The sequence below is a fragment of the Pecten maximus genome, chromosome 3 (assembly GCF_902652985.1).
Source record: "Pecten maximus chromosome 3, xPecMax1.1, whole genome shotgun sequence".
Lineage (NCBI taxonomy): Eukaryota > Metazoa > Mollusca > Bivalvia > Pectinida > Pectinidae > Pecten > Pecten maximus.
The window spans coordinates 24,609,559-24,630,451 of NC_047017.1; the positions used below are offsets into that span (position 1 = coordinate 24,609,559).

The following is a 20,893-nucleotide window of genomic DNA, read 5'->3' on the forward strand; positions in this document are numbered from 1 at the left end:
GAGAACAGGTATTGTTTGGGACATTAACGAGAACAGGTATTGTTTATGAGAACAGGTATTGTTTGGGACATTAACGAGAACAGGTATTGTTTATGAGAACAGGTATTGTTTATGACAATAATCAGAACAGCTCTTGTTTTGGACATTAACTAGAACAGGTAATGTTTAGGACAAAAACACAAAATTGTTTATGGGATTATCAGAAAAAAGGATTTGTTTGTAACAGTATTGTGAACAGATACTATTTATGACAATATTAGGAACAGAGGCAGGGGATTTGTATTGCAAGAATGTGAAAGCATCATGAAGATTTCAAGACATAAATTTCCTTAATGTATGAAATGATTGTTAGTCAAATTTTTATGCAACCTGTATGTGGATTTGTGTTTGGTATGAAATTAGGTTGGAACTCGGAGTTGATGCAGTGAGTTGCCAAAATCTGTATGGTGGTATATTTGAAGAAGATGGCAGTTTTTGAAGCAAGAGACTAAGATAGGAAGTTTTCAATTGGAACAGGGGCAATGATAGCAAATTATTAAGATTAGTCATGGAAAATAATGGCTGAGGAGGGAGGACTTTTGAGACAATTCATTGAGATTATAATGGTTTTAGCTTACAAAGAAAATGCAAGGAAACCATGTTGTTTACTAATGCTGTCAGTCTTTATGAACACTGCATGACTATACTAAGCATGCTTTTCTTGATGTTGTTACCAAGTTAGCTCTTAAGTTTGATTCTTTTGTTTATTTACCAAGAATCTTGTATATATAATGTTAAAGAATCTTCACTATCATATAAGTCTTAATTCACATTTACTGTTGTATAGTCATTACAGTAATCCTTTTCCTTGAAAAAAGATTACAACTATTCCTTGTTAAGGGGGCTACTGAAGACATAGTTAATTACTGAAATTAAGATTTGTGTCCTTGACGTCAAATGGTTTGGTTTTATTTGCCATTTACAAAGATACAAAAAAAAATATGATGAAACTGTGATGTATGTAAGCCATTTTAAAGATAACCAGGCTGTCATTGTATAAAGGAAGGACATATCTGTATACTAGTAGCTGTTTGGAGATATTTGTTTGGTCAGGTGGTTGTGACTATGAAGGGCAGGTCTGTGTGGACAGTTTATGGTTGTACAAATTACATATCTGTATACTGAAGGCTGGTTGGAAATAACCAGGTTTATGTGGACAATATCTGTATATACTGAAGGCTGGTTGGAGATGACCAGGTTTGTGTGGACAATATCTGTATACTGAAGGCTGGTTGGAGATGACCAGGTTTGTGTAGACAATATCTGTATACTGAAGGCTGGTTGGAGATGACCAGGTCTGTGTAGACAATATCTGTATACTGAAGGCTGGTTGGAGATGACCAGGTTTGTGTGGACAATATCTGTATACTGAAGGCTGGTTGGAGATGACCAGGTTTGTGTAGACAATATCTGTATACTGAAGGCTGTTTGGAGATAACCAGGTCTGTGTAGACAATATCTGTATACTGAAGGCTGTTTGGTGATGACCAGGTTTGTGTAGACAATATCTGTATACTGAAGGCTGTTTGGAGATAACCAGGTCTGTGTAGACAATATCTGTATACTGAAGGCTGTTTGGAGATAACCAGGTCTGTGTAGACAATATCTGTATACTGAAGGCTGTTTGGTGATGACCAGGTTTGTGTAGACAATATCTGTATACTGAAGGCTGTTTGGAGATAACCAGGTCTGTGTAGACAATATCTGTATACTGAAGGCTGGTTGGAGATAACCAGGTTTGTGTAGACAATATCTGTATACTGAAGGCTGTTAGGAGATAACCAGGTTTGTGTAGACAATATCTGTATACTGAAGGCTGTTTGGTGATGACCAGGTTTGTGTGGACAATATCTGTATACTGAAGGCTGGTTGGAGATAACCAGGTTTGTGTAGACAATATCTGTATACTGAAGGCTGTTTGGTGATGACCAGGTTTGTGTGGACAATATCTGTATACTGAAGGCTGGTTGGAGATGACCAGGTTTGTGTGGACAATATCTGTATACTGAAGGCTGTTAGGAGATAACCAGGTTTGTGTAGACAATATCTGTATAATGAAGGCTGGTTGTTGGAGATAACCAGGTTTTTGTGGACAATATCTGTATACTGAAGGCTGTTTGGTGATGACCAGGTTTGTGTGGACAATATCTGTATACTGAAGGCTGGTTGGAGATAACCAGGTTTGTGTGGACAGGTTGTACATATGAGGGGCGAATCTTTGGTGGATTAATATCTCACATTCTGGTTACCCAATGCCAAATTGTATCAAACTGTTTATTAATTCATACTGTTGACCTGTGATGATATTGATATTATGGCAGCTTCAGGTTGTATGGGTGATATGTAAGGAGTAGGTGTACTGGTGTGCTGAGTATCAAAGTTATATCAAACTAGCTTTGATGTTGGAGGTTATGATGTATTCATTACTTGGGTCATATAATAATTGATACTTTTGAGGTTGCCTGTTGCTTGCTTTGGTTGTGAGCACCAAGGTGTTGTCAGGTATCATGAATTTTTGGAAACATTTCATGCTTCATTTTTATTTATTTCTTATTGCTGGAGTATGTATGCCACAAGGGTATGCTTGGTGTCCACTTCAAAATAGTAACTATAACAAGAGATGTTTTCACAACATATGCTTCAAAGGTTCAGCTGATTATATATAGACTAATAACAGCAGCACTTTTTATATTTATAATGCAAAATTGAGTTTAAACCATTTTGCAGTATTAAAATATATTTGAAAATCTGAAAATCCACAGAACCTTATATTTGATATATGCTTGATAACTGATTCCATCACTCTCTATGGTCAGGCTTGTTTTAAACATTTACTCCTATATAGCAAGGAAATATATAGTCATTGGTCCCAAATTAACATGAGTTGGTTTTAAATTAAACTAAATGAGTACTTTCAAAGAAATAATGATCATTTCAGTTTTTGGTTTTGTTTCTTCTTGCAAAATTAATTTTTTTAATTTAATTTTTTTTAAATTTTGATTACTATTTACATCGGATGTAACCAGTACTGTACATGTGTTTAGCCCTATTTTCAATTTTGTTGCATTAATCTTTGTGACCCCACTATTAGGCCTGTTTATGTAAACAGCCTCTGAGTTAAGCTTTCTCCAGCTGTATGTTGTTCATATCCTAATCATATGTGCGAAAAGTTATCCTTATGGACAAAGTAATGCCTACAGAAAAACTCGTCTTAAGTACTTTTGTCACATCTTGGCGATTTTTCTAAGGAAAGTGTATATACATACTGTATCTAGTAAAACCTTACTTTCTAGATTATATATCAAAATGTATATAAATTATTTAGTATGTCCAGGTCAAAATTGTAAGTTATATAAGATTTCGTGTTGTAATGATAAATTTGACCCTGATATTGTGAGTTAATTGAAAGTGGAAACAATAGTTAGTTTAGCGTTTTTAATTGAAAAATATGAAGAAAAATCAGCACCAATTTCTGACAGGGAAGAAGAGAGAAAAAAGCTGTATCGGTTATTAAATGATTTTGAATATTTCTTGCCTGTATAGCTATATAGCTAGGTATTCTATTTATCTGATACATACAAATTGTGGCAGAATACCATGTTCCATTATTTTACACATTGACTGCAGAAATGGAAACCCACAAAGGGGAAGGATAACGAGTACTACAGGGATGGTCAGGCGGACCAGGTATGTGTCCTCACTGCATGCTGACCACTCCCACATCGCGGCCATGTCACAATCTGGCGGTCCTGACTGGGACAGCACAGGCATATACATGACAATACAACAGGTCTCCCATCACCCTCACTGAAACCTAATGTCCTTAAGTCATATGGTTCAAATCTGGTTTATTGATTGAATCATTATGCTAGCATTAAATGGATTGTTATATGGCCCAATTCTAAATGAAATTTAGATTTTATTTTCTATTTGATTTCCTAAGAGTCGTAATCTTCATATTGATAAAAATTTCACACAAATCTTCATACAAGTCCTTTAACATTTAAATTCTGGGTGCTAATTAATACGAGTCATTTATCAAGATCTGAAAGGTTATGTTGTATGTCATAAAACCTGTATTATCTGTTTAAAAACTGGAACAAGTTATTATACTATAGGGTTAATAAGGGTCCTACAAACCTAATATCAAAAGCCAGTATTGTCATGTAACCCGTTCCTGTCTCAGTCAGTACCCTACAGATGTGGTGATGTAACACAACTAGAAAATTGTACTCTGTACATTTTTGTTATTTCATTTTTGATCATTTATCATTTGTGTAACTATCTGTACATGTGAACCACATTTATTTTGGTCACAATTTTGAACCACATTTTATTTTGGTCACAATTTTGTTTGTAGTATATCTAAATGTATCTATATTCTCACACAGAAGTTTTCTTTTTCTTTTTCTTTCCTGATAAGATACTAAATGTTTCTATGTAATTTAGATTGTATGTAGCTGTCATCACATCATGTTTAGTCCGGCTCAGTGACACCTTCATCACACATTTGATATTATTATTATATGTGACCAGACTATATGTGTCTGATCTGGTTTCTGTGCAATCTTTGAGATTTTTTTCATTTTTTTTAGATTTTATATTGATTGAAATAAGCATGCTTATTAGTATAGTATAATATGGTAATTATAATTAGTAGTTACACATGTATATAGAGCTCTGTTTATTGTGTTAACCTTTAGCTAATGGCAATTTGATTAATCTTATTCAGATTTAAATCATATTAATTTTTAATGTGTAAATAAGTAAAAAAAAAAAAAAAAATATGATACAATTTTTACAGTAAAACTTTTTCATTTTATTTTCTGCTTTCATTTAGTTAACTGCACAAATGTATTTTTGCCAAGGTTGTATGCAATATGTTTGTAAGAATTTTTTTTTTCAATTCCTTACAATGATAGATAAATGCTGCCTCAATATTTAACCTTTGTTACATAATTATATTCTCCACTGTTACCTCTGTATGGTAAAATGATGTATTCATGTACCCTTAGCCTCCCTTGAAACCCTTCCGATTAAGAGAGGAAGACACGCTGAAAGAATGTGAGGTACAGTTGGTTATTACCAATTTTAATGACAAAAAATCACGGAAAAATGAATATAATTTTAACTGAATTTTCTTATCCGTTCAATTTGTAATACATATATACCTGTGTATAAAAGGGTATAGTAAGTAATAACGACGGTATAATCCAATATAGGTACTGGATCCTAACAAACAAAAAGTTTGTTGGATGTGTATTACTAGAAATATATATATTCATAGTGAAAATATTTCACAATCACTCTTTAAATGAAATGCTTACTTTTTGTAAACAGTTTTTTTTTTCTAAACTGGTTAAAAGTCTGGAAGGTGAAAAGTCAGTATTTCTGACTGTACGGATAATAGTATAACTAAATCTCAAATTGTTTGTGATGCTGCCAGAAATGGAAGTCTTCATGGAAGGGGAAAGACGCCGAGTCTCATAAAGAGACTGAGGTACGCCCCGCACACTGCATGAATGTTGCCAGTCACGTACATGTGTCAGTCAGCTTTTGATATATCTATAAACGTGTCTTTGTATTTTTATGATATTTTGTTTTTTAAACCACACATTAGCTTTTGATATACATTGTATTTATAAACATGTCTTTGTATTTTTATGATATTCTTTTTAAACCACACATCAATTACCTTTTTGATTTAATATCATCTTATGTGATTCACTTTTCATTATCTAAATATTCATATACATATATTGTCGGAATAGCTTTTTAGTTTCAAATAGTTCTTTTGAAAATGTTTCCATTGTATAATTTAAAAACTTTTATCTGGTATCGAAATTGTATATCTACAGGATCATTTTTAACAGGGAACTGTTATTTAAAGATAGTAAGGAAATGCACAAAATTGAACAAATCTAATCTGCATAGAAATGCTTAAGGAAGAATTAATCTGGCATGTATATGCATAGATGAGATGTTATCTAATTAAACAGTTCTATGTTATATACTGTGATGTTGCTGATGTAGGTCGATTTCTATTCTGATGACAGCTGGGCCATCACATGCTCCCCTGACAACGCAATAATAAAAACATAATGGTCCCACCCAGTGTTTACCAATGACAACACCATCAGCTGCTATGGCTACCTACCTAAGTTGATAATTTCCCATCACCTGTAGCCCTGAAATGCCATGTGCTATTTTTTTTTTTGTATCTTGTTCGTTGATACACGAGCTTCACTGCAATATTAATCTCCTGAGTGGGATGAGCCAGCATGTTGATTGCATTTTAATGACGAGATGGATGAATCCATGTCCTACATCACAGCAATCAATCCCAAAGGTCTGACGGATAATCAATATTATATTTTATAGGAAAAATTAACTGAGGAGAGATGTATTAAATCAAATAGGCTGTATTTGATAGGTTGATTTTATGAATATTGATAAAAGTTTATGATACCATGGCAGATTATGCTGTATGGTAGAAATTGGGGATTAATTATCATATTGCTGCCATTCAGTCTGCAGCTTGATTATTTATTAGGTACTTAATTTTCAGATTTTGCCAAGAAATTCATCAAATGTTATTTAACCATTTGAGTTAACTTTAAGTAGAGAATCCAAGCAGTCAGTGTTGTGTATTTCATGAAGAAGAGTTTCAGCAATTTTGAGCTAATTAGCAAACAATAATTAAATGACCAATTTGAATTTTTTTTTTTTTCATACACATTTCATGGAAAACGAACCCTATGTTATCACCTATTGATTATCAAACAGGAAGCCAATGAGTTAAACTACAATTCAATTAATATTATTTGTCAATCAATTTCAGCAACATTTACATGAATAATTTAAAAATGTTTTAACTTCTAATAAAGTCAGCTACCGAGTACTTGACAATTGTGTTTGAATAGCTAAAGAGGAAGTGCCATTTAAACTGTAAAATAACATTTTTCTGTTTGTACATTATTACCAGTATTTAAATGGTACCTCTGCCCCACATGCAATTTTAGTGTAACTTTACTGAACACAGGTTTTTATTTTTTTTTATTTTAGTCATTAATGACTTAATTGACTATGTGTTTACCTGATTGAATTTTTGGAAACTGGTGATTATTTCACACTGTATGATAATCATTTCCACTTTCTATTTCCTATCAGTCGTCTTCTTTCTTTAATTCCATAATTCAAGTGAACACTTATAAAACTTTTAATGACAAATTCTTATTTCTCATTATTATATGTTTAAAAATAACCTCTAAATATATTATAGAGGTACTAATTGTTTTATTGAGTTTAACAGCAGTTTTGAGGACCCATATTAATGGTTATATTGAGCCGATAGTTGCCGACGAGGATCTGTAGAAAATATCACTTATTTATTTCTCCACATTGACTTTGTATACTGTCTTTTGAGAAGTAATTGGCATAGCAGTGCAGGATTTATGTAGATTGAGCACCGTACCAATGCATGTGATAATGTTGGTATTATAATGAGGGCTTCAGTATCAACAGGCTTCCAAGGTGAACATTTGTGGGAATGTTTTTATCCATTGTCTTGGAGTTGGAATGGTGGTCAGTATGTGTCTGGATGGCTGTAGGTTTTATTAAAATGACTTGCTGGAATATCTTTGTGGTATGTTTATTAGAGACTATTTCAGTTTCAAGGTATTTTGTATCAAATGTTCAACAGGATGATAAACAATCCCAAAATATTTTATCTTTTGATAAAATGATGATTTTGTGTCTGTTGGATGTAGCATTGGAAACAGTCCCGGCCTCGAGAAGATGATATTCAAGGAGATGTGGAGGTACGTCCACCGACTGTTTACATTTGTTATCGCCTCACTATGCTAAGTTCATTGTTTTGACATTTGCTTGCTACATATTTGAGATGAACAATATCATGTTTTTAAAACTTGACGAAAATATATAAAGGATTAAAATTGAGCCGATGAATGGCTAGGACTTGGACTTGTTCATACATAGTATGGATACATGTACAACGTACACTTTAAAAATCCCTTGTAACACGACAGGACATTTGGTTGAAGGGTTGAGGAGTTTGGTATTTAAGAGTTTTTTAAGTGGCTAGATAACCATGCAAATGGTTTTAGATGTTTGAAGAAATAACAAAATTAACTGAAATCTAAATAAATTTAACTCACAAAATGTGTAATTCATTTTGAAATTATCATGCTCTGTATTAATGATTTTTTTCACTTTTATTTCAAATGTTATGATTTACATTTTAGCGTCATATTTATAAACCGGTACATGTATGAAATTTTAATAACTTATAACTAGATAAAGAGCTAGTCCAAATGCATGCAATATAAATAACTAGACCGTAGTACAGTCTGTATTCAATCTATTCGTACATTCAGGAGGGATATATAATTATACAATCACCTAGTAAAATTCTGCAAATATTTACACAAAAGGTTGGGGGTTAAAAGCTTACAATAAAATAGTCCATTTAATCCATTGATATTTAAGATATAAATTTTAGATTTATCACAAAATGCATGAAGTTAGTGTATTAATTGCTTAATGTAATTACCGTAATGTACTGTAAATAAGACGGCTAGTCTTGGAATGAATATTATATCATATATGCTAATATACTATAATTTGCATGACTATACATACAGTATACAAACACAAGATAGGCTAGATTTAGAGCAAGATTTTAATTTCATCATTTATTTATGAAAATTTACAAAAAATCAGTATTTAACATGTTTTTACAGATTCTTAAGATTTTAATTTTTTGTATGAAGTTGCTGAAATTTTTGTTCAATTTTATGAAATCTTACTGATTTCACTAGAATTATAACTATTTGATTGTAATGTAAAAATACTAATGGACTCTTATTCAAAATGCAGATTAATGATAGATATGGAATTTTTTGTTAAAAAATATTGTAAACTAGAAAATGATGGCCGCCTTTGTTTAACCTTACTCACAGCGATGGAAGCCCATGAAGGTCAAAGACAATGACTACCACAAAGATATGGAGGTATGCCTAATCATAGTCACTGACCCGTAAAGGTCATTTCCTTAGATTTTTATTCTACTTCTGCTTCATAAGAAGTTTTTGAAATGTACTTTTTTTTCATTATCAGAAGTATAGCCTTTAGATTACCTACGTATCACTAAATCTGTTTATGTTCAAAAAAATGTAGCTCTATAATCATGGTCATTTACACAATTACTGTCTTTTACAAAGCACACTGTTTTAGTGCAAGAAAGATAATACTTGCATGGGGGCACTTTTGGCTTCAGTTATATTGGCCCAAGTGCAAATGGAAAGCAAGTCCAAATCCCTGATCAAAAACCAAAGGGAAGTAACTCCCATTCCCTCATCCATAATCACAAAGGGAAAATAAAATATCCTAAGTCACTGAGTAGTTAGCTCAAAGGGAAATAACTCTGTTGATGAGTTATGTGCCCCTATACCAGGTGTGAGATGTACTTTTATCACACCTATAGATCACTGGTAAGCCAGTCAAATGGAAGGAGACAGATATACTTAAGGAGTCGGAGGTATGTGTATTGTGGTCGGAGCTGACTACATTTTGTTTGTTTGGTTAGTTAGTTGTGTGTTACAGACAGGACAGATATAGTAACCATACTGTAGATGTAGCATGGACAGGTTTATTTATTTAGCAGATTTTGTCCTAAAGCAAGCAATCATGATCGACACTTTCATAATATATAACCGCTTCATTTCTTTACTTCTTTGCCTGTTGTCCTAATACATGTACATGTACTTCATCTTTTGTTTATTTTTAGCTCACTTTTTTTTTTCATTTGTTTGTTCTTCTTTTACATTTTATTTATACATAAATTATCATTAACTTAAGAATGAGTTGCAAAATGGTAAAGAAGCTTCAGCAGATATTTGTGTAATAAGTTGGTTTTGTTAGTTTTATATGCTGTATACATATGGTTTTGAATGCCAGGTGTTAAGCTAATGATTCTCTCCATCTTCAGCCAGTCATTGACTTGAATCTTCTACCCTTCAGTACAAATCAGCTGGAGATCGGCTGTGGCTGAAAGCCATTTTATTTCATTATTGCTGGAAAAAAGTCCTTCCTCCATGCTTGTGACTAGTTAAATTCCTTTGGCTGTAGTTTTGTTATTATATTGCTACTGTAGCTATTGTCTAGATTTTATGTTATACTAGTTCCTAAATTCTGCCATTGTCTTTTTTGTGTAAACTTTTGAGGCATTGAACTAACATAAAAACTATACATTTTCTTCTAAATGTTACTGGACGTTTTTGAGTGAACTTTTTGTTAAAATGAAATACAGCCATGCTTAGATATGTTTGCCTTCAACAATTTTACGCTGAAAGGTACCATTGGTACAGCTCTATAACAAGGGTTGTAGTCATCTAGGTGATACAAGTTGATGGTACAGAATGTGTATTGGCTGTGAGTTGGGGGAGAAGGTGTTGATATGACTCATTTTCACTTTGTGTTGACCATATTTAAAGATCGAGTCAAAACTTACACACATTTATATCTATTGGACCTAGCCATGGAAACAGGCCCGAAGCCGAGACAATGAAACCCAGAATGATCATGAGGTAATCTTATCTCTCACTGTCAAATTTAAATTTGCCTCTAATCATAGATATCAACTTCTAGGAATGTTTGCTGATTCAAATATTTCAGTCATGCTAAGATATTTAATTTTCACATCATACATACAATAGTACACATATTATATGTATATGATGATCAGAAAGATACATTTAGATATTTCGTAAGCCTGGCAGTTCATTTCATTGTGAATAATGAAGAACCGTCTTTGACATAATGTTGGTGTAAAAAATTGTTTGACTTTTTTTGTTATCTTTTATGTTTGCATAATATTTTTTTCAGTAACAATGTTCTGTTCGACTTTTACAAAATTCAAACGTTTGCCAATGGTTATTAGAAGATTATGGTACAAATATAACAATTCATCATAATTATTTGACAATAACAATATTTTAAAAACATAATACTGCATCTGACCTAATAAGTGTACTGTGCATGAAAGATGAAAGAGAGGTTTGTTTGATAATAAAAACATTTACGGCATAAAATTTCATGTAATATGAGGGTTGAAAAAAGGGTATTTCTGAGAAATCTGAGTAAAGTCTTTGCCTGCTGCAGGTGGGAAATCTTGCCGGAGTTGAGCTTTGCAGATGCATATGTAAAGTACTTTCATATATAAGTGCATCTTGAGTGCACACTACCCACAATTCCTCAGGCCTGGTTTAGGTGGAGACATATATCGGATGATTAAATGAAAAATAATATGTTATTAAAAAATATTTTCAGATATTTCACAAGTTGAATGAAAGTGTTACATCAGGTTTCATACATGATTTTAAATGAAAAGAAAAAGACAAAATTGGAAGATGTGGATCATGTTTAGTGATGATACTTTGGTAATACTCTAGACTAGATATGTCTTATCTTTGAATTTAAAATAAGCATAAATATTACTTAGAGGCTGTGTAAAGTTATATTTGTGGAAAAAAAGCAGACAGGCAAAAGACCAAAGTTGTAGTTGCAGGTGATTGAGGTAAGATCTTCAAGGAAAAAATCTGGGTAAACTTATTAGGTCACATACGGTATGGAAAGTTCCATTGATAATTTCTGACAGCATTATAACATTTGATTCTTGATTAAATGTGTTTATGATGTTGGATAGACATGGAAACCATCCAGAAACAGAGATGATGACACACAGTCACGAGATATAGAGGTAGGAATCAATATTTGATCAAAGAGGATAGTTACAAAACAAAAACAAAAAAAAACATGAGGTGAATCCATTATGCAAACAAAAACTTTTTTTTTATATACTTTGAAGGTAAATTGATAAATCGATTATGTTTAAAGAAAACAAAGGAAGAAAATATATATCCTAATGTTAAATAATAAATATGGTGCTTTCTGCAAGAAATCCTAAGCAATGTTTAATGTAGTAAAAAATTAATGTTGGTAGTTGTCATGGAAACCAGCAAAAATTAAGGAGGGAGAATTAAAGGAGCCTGAGGTACGTCCTCACTTGTCACCATAGCGACACTATATCTGCAGACTTATCACGTTTGTTTTGTATATAAACGCAAAATATATATTGTGTGTGCCAATCTTCACAAACACGCAAAAACCTTTCTATAGTGACCATATACAATATCTTTAGGAGTTGTCGGTCTATTATAAGTCAGTTAACACAGGTGGTCACTATAGCAGGTTATAATATTCATGTGCTTCATCTGTTGTAGGGCTGTTCCTTTTCTTTCTAAATTATCTAAATGGCTTTCTGAGATCAGTGTGTAATACTCTACTGTTACCAGGTTTTTTCTCGAGTCCTTCTCACTCAAAATTTTGAAGAAATTTCAGTTGTTGAACCGTGTCAGCTTTCCCTTACCACATTAGTGTGATAATTTACAGGTTAAATACTTGTTGTTGGTTTGGTATAGTCAGCTCACACTATCAGGTGAATGTGTTAGTGTGATGTTGAATATTGGTTTATAAGATACTTCCCATTAGTATATATCAGGAATATTAGATGTTTGGGACCGGCTGCTAAAAAATTGATCAAATATCTTCCTATAATCTCCTTGCGTGCTACAGGCAGATTTTTGTTTATTTTTATCAATATCTCATATCTGCTTTATGCTGCTATCCTTTCCCAAAAATAACCCTCATTTCCTAAATAGAAGTATAATGCGATTAAAAAAAAAACATACTGTGAAAAACCATTCTTGTTGACAAATTATATCTCTGTGTTGTGATTTCAACTTGATGAAAAACATATTAACTATTCATGAATGTGTCTCATATTGACCTTCATCTGAGGTCAGAATGCATGGAAGCAATGCATGAAGGCCTGGGGTATGTAAGATACAGTTTTCAGTGGTTAACCGGTCTGGATACATGACAGTCAAACCTTACTAGCTGATGATCAAGAAAACTTACCTTTCAGATAGTAAATCTGTTCCATTGATCTGAAAGCTTTGACCATTTCTACTTCGATACCAAATTACATTACCCATTACTACCAGATGAGACTATAGGCTATATAGCTACCCAACCATATCTGTCCATCTCGTACCCCACAACATACAAAGTGGTCTCCCTTTATTCACCTTGCATCACTTTATGCAGGGCTTATTTCATATATACTCTGCCCCTACAATATTACCAGATCATGTGTGCTTATTAATTCTTCTAAGATAAATACTGTGTATTACCTAGTGAAATAATTCCCCCAGAGTTTTAGAGTCCTTAAATGACCTTTGCTGTTGGTAGGACGTAAAACAAATAAAACCAAACCCCCAGAGTTATGGCCCATGCATGTTTACAGACTGGCCACTCTAGATTACAAGCAGTAACTGGAATTTGATTTTTTCAGTTTTAACTTTTCTACAATTATAGATAAAATTTGAATATACATATGTATATGCTAAATTGAAATTACATTAACAGGATTTGTTAATGGGGTCTTTTTTATTTTTTCCCTGAAATTTACATAATAAGAATCCTAAAATGTGTTTTCTAATGATTTACTATTTTTCCACAGCTACAATTTTTTTAATGTGTAATAAACTGCATGCCTGGTTGAATATTTGCTCCTCTTTATTTGAGCTATAAGCTTATATTCCATTAACCCCTTCCTTATCCTCTTGGTTTTTGTGTACCTTGAGGGGTACCATTACTTACACTGAACAACCTGCTAGTCTAGTGAATAAAATAAGGTTGTAATTTCATGGTTTTCCTATTTAAAGCATGACTTTATATATTTTTTATTACATACTAAAAATTAACAATTTTAAATGAACCATGATGACTTGAATCAAGCTACACTTTGACCCTGATATAAGGTATACAAATAAGTATAAATAGATTTGTCAATAAATTTGGATTAAAATTAATGAGTTTGAATTTTTGAATTGTCAAACTTCTACAATCAAATTATTGAATTTATTTGATGTTATGATGTATACATGTTGAATGAAGGGCATATTTTAAAGATTAAAATTGATCATAATGTGATTCCAGTTGTAGGATTAAATATATACTCTATTTTCTGAAAACAACAGTCACTCTAAGAGGTAAAACCCAGAGTTGCAATAACACTTCAATAGAAGGAATATTGGGGTAAATCGATGTATATCAACTTTGGATTTTGAGAGGATGTACTTTGAATTGTGAGCAGTTGGCATGCATTGCAAACATTTTACCGCTTATCCTCTACCAATGGTAGTAATTAAATCAATTGTTTTATATGAATTTCAATTCTTTCTTTTTTTTCTCATTTTTCTTTAATTGATAGATTTGCCTCAGGATAGTCAGTGAAGTGTTTCTGCATTTTTAAATTAAGCCAATCTGGGATGTTATCTTTTCTTACAGATTTAAGTTATGAACTGGTTTTAATGAAGTGTTAGTGCAGACTCTTAAGTGGATGCATTAATGTGACAAAGTATTAATTGTACTTTCTCTGTTTGCAGACAAACTACAACATGTTGCCGGTTCTGAACGCAACCAACAACACGTCTACCTCCCCTGCCCCAAAGGGGTACGTGGGGAAGAAAAACCCCATCCACGACCATCACCCTTCGAAGCAGGGTCACGACCACCACCACCACCACCTGCCGAACATCTGACTTTACGGCCAAGGGGTAATGCGTCATGACAACTAAATGTTAGTTGTCATGACACAGAATCCTGGAGGCCAATCTTTTCATTGTGTCGGGAGCAATGGACATGTTGTGTGCCTTTCACACCCTGTCTACTGCTTCTCACTCACACCTGTCAAATGTCGTTAGACAGACCATAAGCAAGGTTTACCCCGCATCAACCATGGTTTGCCCAAACATGTAACTATATATTGAATTTTCCATACACTCAAATTGCTAGACTGGGGAATTAAATACGGTTGTAAAGAATTTAATTTTTAGCTCACCTGGACTGTTTTGTCATGATTTCTGAAATATCCAGGTGAGTGATGCAGACCCCTTGAGCCTTTTGTTAATTAACTAAATAGGTATGATTTTTTTTGTTTAATTAGACGAAATGACAAATTTTTATTTAGGCTTTAAACAGATAAAAAAATAACATGATACCAGACATTAAAAAGGCTGTTGTACAATATTTGAATGTTAATACATTAGAATCTCATTATGGAAAATCTATACTTGTTTCTCAAACCATGGTTAAACATTAAGATTCATTATGGGCAATTGCTAGAGGTAGAAAGGGCATGTGTTTGTGTGATTTTTCAGTCCCTGGTTAGTCTTGATTATCTTAATTGATTAACAGATTTAATCCTCACCAGTACATACTAATGTAACTGATCTTATTGTCATTAGGGTTGGTATGTATGGTTTTAATGCGTCTCGGTTGTTTTTTGTTGTTTTCACGTGACATTTTTCAGTAACTGGGGTGGTTTAGTTTTTGTTTTGTCCTTAATTGTTAGTTGGATAGGCTTTATAGTATGGTAGATGCTATTGCTGAGAGATTTGTGCGAGAGTGGGATTGGATTACATATGGTAGCATTTTAATCCACAATGAGAGCTGATGCGGGGAACCTACGAGAATATTTGTGTATGCTTGCACTTAGATATATCTGTTTTTTTGTCCTTTGTTCTCTGATTATATCTCTATAAGTATAGCTATTAGAAAAGTATTTCATAATTTAAATGGATGAGAGTTTTTTTTCCCAAATATATATATATATACATACGTGATCAAACTATGTAATTGGCTGGCATATTACATAATTCCATCTTGGACACTTAATTACTATTTTGTTACATGAAAAATAAAAAATAAACCATTTAGCAATAAATTTAAATACTGGTATTAATTGCCATTGTGAAGAATTTTTTCCTTTATGAAGTGATGAATTATTATAATACTTGTTTATATGAAATTTTAAAGAATATTTCAGAAAAAATACAATGTAAAAAAAAATAAGCCAGTCAATTAAGTTATGTAAATGTGATATCCCCCTCCCCCAATTAAAATAAGAATTTTTTTACATATATATCTTTGTTATTTCTACAGATCTGCCATAAAAAGAACTTGCTATTTTTTTCCACAGAGAAATGCCAAGTTATTGTATTATCTGTCTTGCGTATATGCTGTAGTGTAAGAGTTCGATAGGAGCTCTCTTGTTTTGTGGCATCAAGAGTGGAGGCACATTAACATGTGAATGTAGAATTCAAAATTTAGCGCACATCTGCTAATACCCAGAAAATTACAAGTTATCATAAAGAATGCATATGATAAATTGTCCAATTTCATGACAAAGGAAAAACAATTTTCGACTTTTATTTTTGAAATTTATTAAATAGAATTACCTAGGTATGAAATTGTTTCCAGCGCAAGAAATATCCCTGTTACCAAAGTAAAATAAGTAAGATTTATGTACACAAAGACGGTTTATCTTTAACTATGTGTTTGCTTTGTTCATGCCATTTCTTTTGCCTGTGTGTAGCTAGCAATGTACTTAACAAGAAATTCAATTGTGTTTGTCTGGGCACCTCTCCAGAGTTTGTATATATATGCCTGAACACTCCTTGTCACTCCGTTGCTTCCGAATAGCCTCTGAAAATTTGCCTCCGAAATTGTACATTTGACCATTGAATTACAATGTTGAGGTCATGTAACATTGTAGTTTCTGGATTTTTTTTAATTGTTATATTTTTGTGTTACACAAAAGTACCTCCCATCATATATTTGTTGGCAATCAGGAATACGACTTGACATTTATCTAAAAGCCATGCCTGGTATTGTGTAAAATGTTAAGGCTCGAAATTTGATGATCTACATTAGATCAGGGTCACATCACTCATCTATTAAGAATCAAATGTTGATTTATTTTCATTCCAAAATAATCCTCTGAATTGTAGTTTTACAACATAAGAATGGTGACCTTGTAAACTGACATGTATTGTGACATTGGAGTGTTTTATCTGTCTCAGGTAAGGGTTAAAATATTGATGGGAAACATGGGTTCCTGTGGGACAAAGCATGAAAGCTTTTCTCGCATTTAACAAGTCATAGTGCTTCTTTTGAGCGAAATTTAAAAGAAATGTTGTTATTGATCCAAGTCATGCTTATGAGTTTTGTGGAACAGAGAGAACTCTCTGATATATATTACACTGGAACATTGATTGTGATGTCTTCAAAATGAAAAAAAAAAAGTATTAATAAGCCATGATCCTCTGCCAGATTCTTTGATATATATGTGAATATGGTTTGTGGAGCCTGATATTTTGTCAGTTGGACAAGGTTTTGTGATCCTTGTGTTTAAATATGTACGAATCATGTTGAAATAGTTATATTATGTTAAAGCTTTAAAATGTATCTTTGACTATATATGATATAAGGACATTAGGTAGAGCGATGCCATCTTGTGTCACATGTTTGTTTTGTGTACCACATGTTGTAAAAGAATATTTTGGTCTTGCAAGTCATCATGCAACAAGTTGGTATATGTATATACTTAATGTATATTTTATGTTGATCAATTTAGTTGTGCTAATTCACATTTCGCATGATTTTCTGATTGATGTCTTTTTTTCCTTTTTGATAAGATAGGTTAGAATTAAATGAATATTTTATTAATGAATTAACCGGTAGTTTAGGATGTAATTAGTAACCATTATTTAGTCTCCATCATGGCATTTTACATTCTTTTGAAGTACATGACTTAAATAAATGAACATAATGGGAAAATATTTTCAAAAAAGCTTTATTTTGTGCAAAAATAGTCACATCTTAAATAGTTTTTATCATAGCTTTTCATTGAAGATTATTTGAAGTTTGATTTGAAATGGAACATTAAAAAATCTCTTTTTTTCCCCACTCTCTATAATCACTCATAAATGTTGAGTTGTTTGTTGCAACATCTTTTATATAAATACATCATGATAAATTATTACATCTGGACTTTATTTTATGATATCTATATTAATGCAAAATATAAAATTAATATTTTAAGTGACATTTTCTCACTTGTAACACGATATGTTGATTAATGCAGAATGTTGCAGTGACCGGCAAAAAAGGTGTCACAGGGAACTGAGTGATAAAACTGTTGGATTTTGTTGTATTTTACTAAATTACTGATAATCAAAATGGTTTTTACCTGTTGCATTTTATGTCTGATTGGTGGACAGTAGTTTTATTTGTTGTTTCTGTGTTATATGTGGTGATGTCTATTATCCTTGGAAAACAAAGTCTTATCCTACCTTTTTTCCTTCTTTGATTTCTACCAACAGGACAACCATGTATTCATGTGCCTTGAATGTGCCTATTCCAGCACTTGGTCAAATTTTAACGGCTGGTATGTAATTGTCATTTAGTGAATTCAACATTTAGATAGAAGAAAGGGAAAAAATTGCTTTGATGTTAGATAGATCAGAATCTGTGTTGACTATATGTTTGTAACTTATGATAATGAATCAATTCAGATTTGATGATTATCAATTAAGATCATGTTACTTAAACGAGCCGTACAAGTTGATTATATTTCTAAATTATGGTGATTTCTACACTCATTTGTGCTTTTCCAAGAATTATCATTCCGTCCTAACAATCATTAGAGCATATTGAACATTTAAATTTGGTTACGGGAACAAAGGTTGTCTAAAATAGGATTTGCCTTTTGTTACATTTGATTCACACATTTGTCACCTATAGGTAAAAAGGCGAGCCAGTGTGGTACCGCACTGTGGGACCTGAAAAGTTTGTGTTGATTCTCACAGAAAGTGTAGATTCATTCAGTAGAGAAGTCAAAATAAGTTTATGTTATTCATTTATTCATCTCATAATAAATTAACAGTAGAAGGGACGCTGTGTTTTAACCAGACCCCTTCATGTCTCCACATATAGCAAATTGTGTTATACAATGGCTCATGATTGTAAATCCTCAAGTCCTTGGACTTTTTTTTTTGTTAGAAACTTCAATATTATAAACTGCTTTATTTATTAACAATATTCATAATCCTATGCAGTAATGATTTATGGCTCAGTAAATATCTGCATATCATAATTAATAGTTGTCTTGCATGTTTTAAGCTTAGCATAAATTTACAAAACAGATTTGATTTAATAATTCTTCTAAATTTTTATCAATGAATTTTATAAAGCTTTTTAAAAAACTTTGTATCTAAACTTAAATTTGAAAAAGAAATATTAAGTGATTGCTGTTTTATTTTTCTGTTTTTAAATGTTTTGGTTTCGATGGTCATTTATTACCTTGCTATGGTGTAGAGTTGATTCACTGTATACCTTACAAGTAGATACTAAATTATTTTGGATATTCATACAGAACCTCAGCTGTAGTACTGTAAATTTGTGTTTTCCAAGGTAGAAAGGGATTGTTTACTGTCTTTTTTTTTTTCAGAAGTCAAATACTTCAAAGTAATAATCCATGTCAAATTTAAATTGTTATTTGTATTTAGAAATAAATGTTATCAATGAAATCATGTTGTATGAGAGTTATTATTCCTTGCTTAGAGAACTTTGGGAAGACAGATACTCAGAGGGCTTCTGTCTGTTCTGATGTTCTGTTCATATACAGTTAATAGAGTATATCCAGGTGAGATATTACCAGGTGAAGATCGGAAGTGTGAGATAAGTGTGACAGTTTGCCTTCCTCAGGAAACTGAAACAAGGGACCATTCTTTCTTTTTGTGCCTGTATCCTTGGAAAATTAGCTTCGTTATTTCATTCAAATTCCCAAAATTCTGAAGTTTAAAACTGATTCGACAGAAATAAACAAGTTTAATGTTAAATTCAAAATAGCATTGACGCATATACATATGCATCACATATAAAGCAAATAAGTAAAAACAAACGCATTTTGCTGACAAATTTTCACGACAAACATATATACATGTATATCACAGAGAGTAACTCCAATCACATACGTGGGCTTCTGGTTAGTATGAATAGGAAAAAAAGGAGATTAGCCCCATACTCCGACTTCTTTTAATACTAACCAGAAGCAGACGTCTTTGCTCTATGTAAGAGAATTTACACGGCGTCATTGACCGTAGTCCGTCATGAAATAAGAGCAAATTCTCAACCACGTGCTTCGTATATGTATCAAAATTAGTCTACACATATACATGTAATTATGCCAAGTCCCTGTGATATTGGGTTTTCAGACGACCAGAATTTTGCCTATTGTATATGGTTATTGTTTTAGCTTACCAGATCCTATGCACACACCACAACGGAAGGAACGCTGCTATTACAAAGATGAAGGCCAGCCTACGAACCCATGTGTCAACATGTCTGATTTGGGTTTTAAAGATGTCAACGCTTATAAATATTCCAGGGAGAAAGACAAGCCAACGCAGGCTGCAACATGTCAATAATTTGTATAATATTCATGATCATATGAAGACGGATCATGCATTTTGGATAGAAATCTAGGGGTGGAATAAAAAAAAGTCTTGTGGAATTTTAATAGACGATTTTTCAAGTAGACTGATTCAGATTTCCGTGTATCCTGCAACATTACATCAATCCAGTGTCAGCTGCATAACAATTGCTCAATAATGAATACATTGGAGTATTTTTGTCCAGTCATCACAGACGCCTGTAAATTTTCCAAATTAATGTATTCAAATGCATGTCCAACTAACGGAATTCAACGCTATGTTTTAAATTTAAATATTTAAAAAAGAAATTCCATCAAAAATGGTTTCAATGTCAAACTATATTATATACAAATATTATCAGCACACCCCTCTTTATTTTGATATACTTCACTCCCGCCGCAGTGAAAGTCATGCATCCCTATTCTTTAAAA

General features: G+C 32.5%; 1 protein-coding gene across 26 annotated transcripts in view; it reads left to right on the forward strand.

Moving 5' to 3' along the window:
- The window catches only part of LOC117323669 (cyclin-dependent kinase-like 1), a 33,546-nt gene extending 13,990 nt beyond the window's left edge, over positions 1–19,556 (forward strand). For 2 of the 26 annotated variants that reach the window (XM_033879020.1, XM_033879023.1), the window contains 8 exons: positions 7,809–7,859; positions 8,304–8,327; positions 9,021–9,071; positions 9,545–9,598; positions 10,596–10,646; positions 11,765–11,818; positions 12,062–12,112; positions 14,571–19,556. In XM_033879020.1, the coding sequence (XP_033734911.1) occupies positions 7,809–7,859; positions 8,304–8,327; positions 9,021–9,071; positions 9,545–9,598; positions 10,596–10,646; positions 11,765–11,818; positions 12,062–12,112; positions 14,571–14,726 (492 nt within the window). In that variant the 3' untranslated portion in view covers positions 14,727–19,556. Of the gene's footprint in view, positions 1–3,666; positions 3,727–5,054; positions 5,109–5,485; positions 5,540–7,808; positions 7,860–8,303; positions 8,328–9,020; positions 9,072–9,544; positions 9,599–10,595; positions 10,647–11,764; positions 11,819–12,061; positions 12,113–14,570 lie in introns of all 26 variants that reach the window. The other 24 variants (XM_033879022.1, XM_033879026.1, XM_033879028.1 and 21 more) reach the window with 21 other exon arrangements.
- Positions 19,557–20,893: the final 1,337 nt, after the last annotated feature.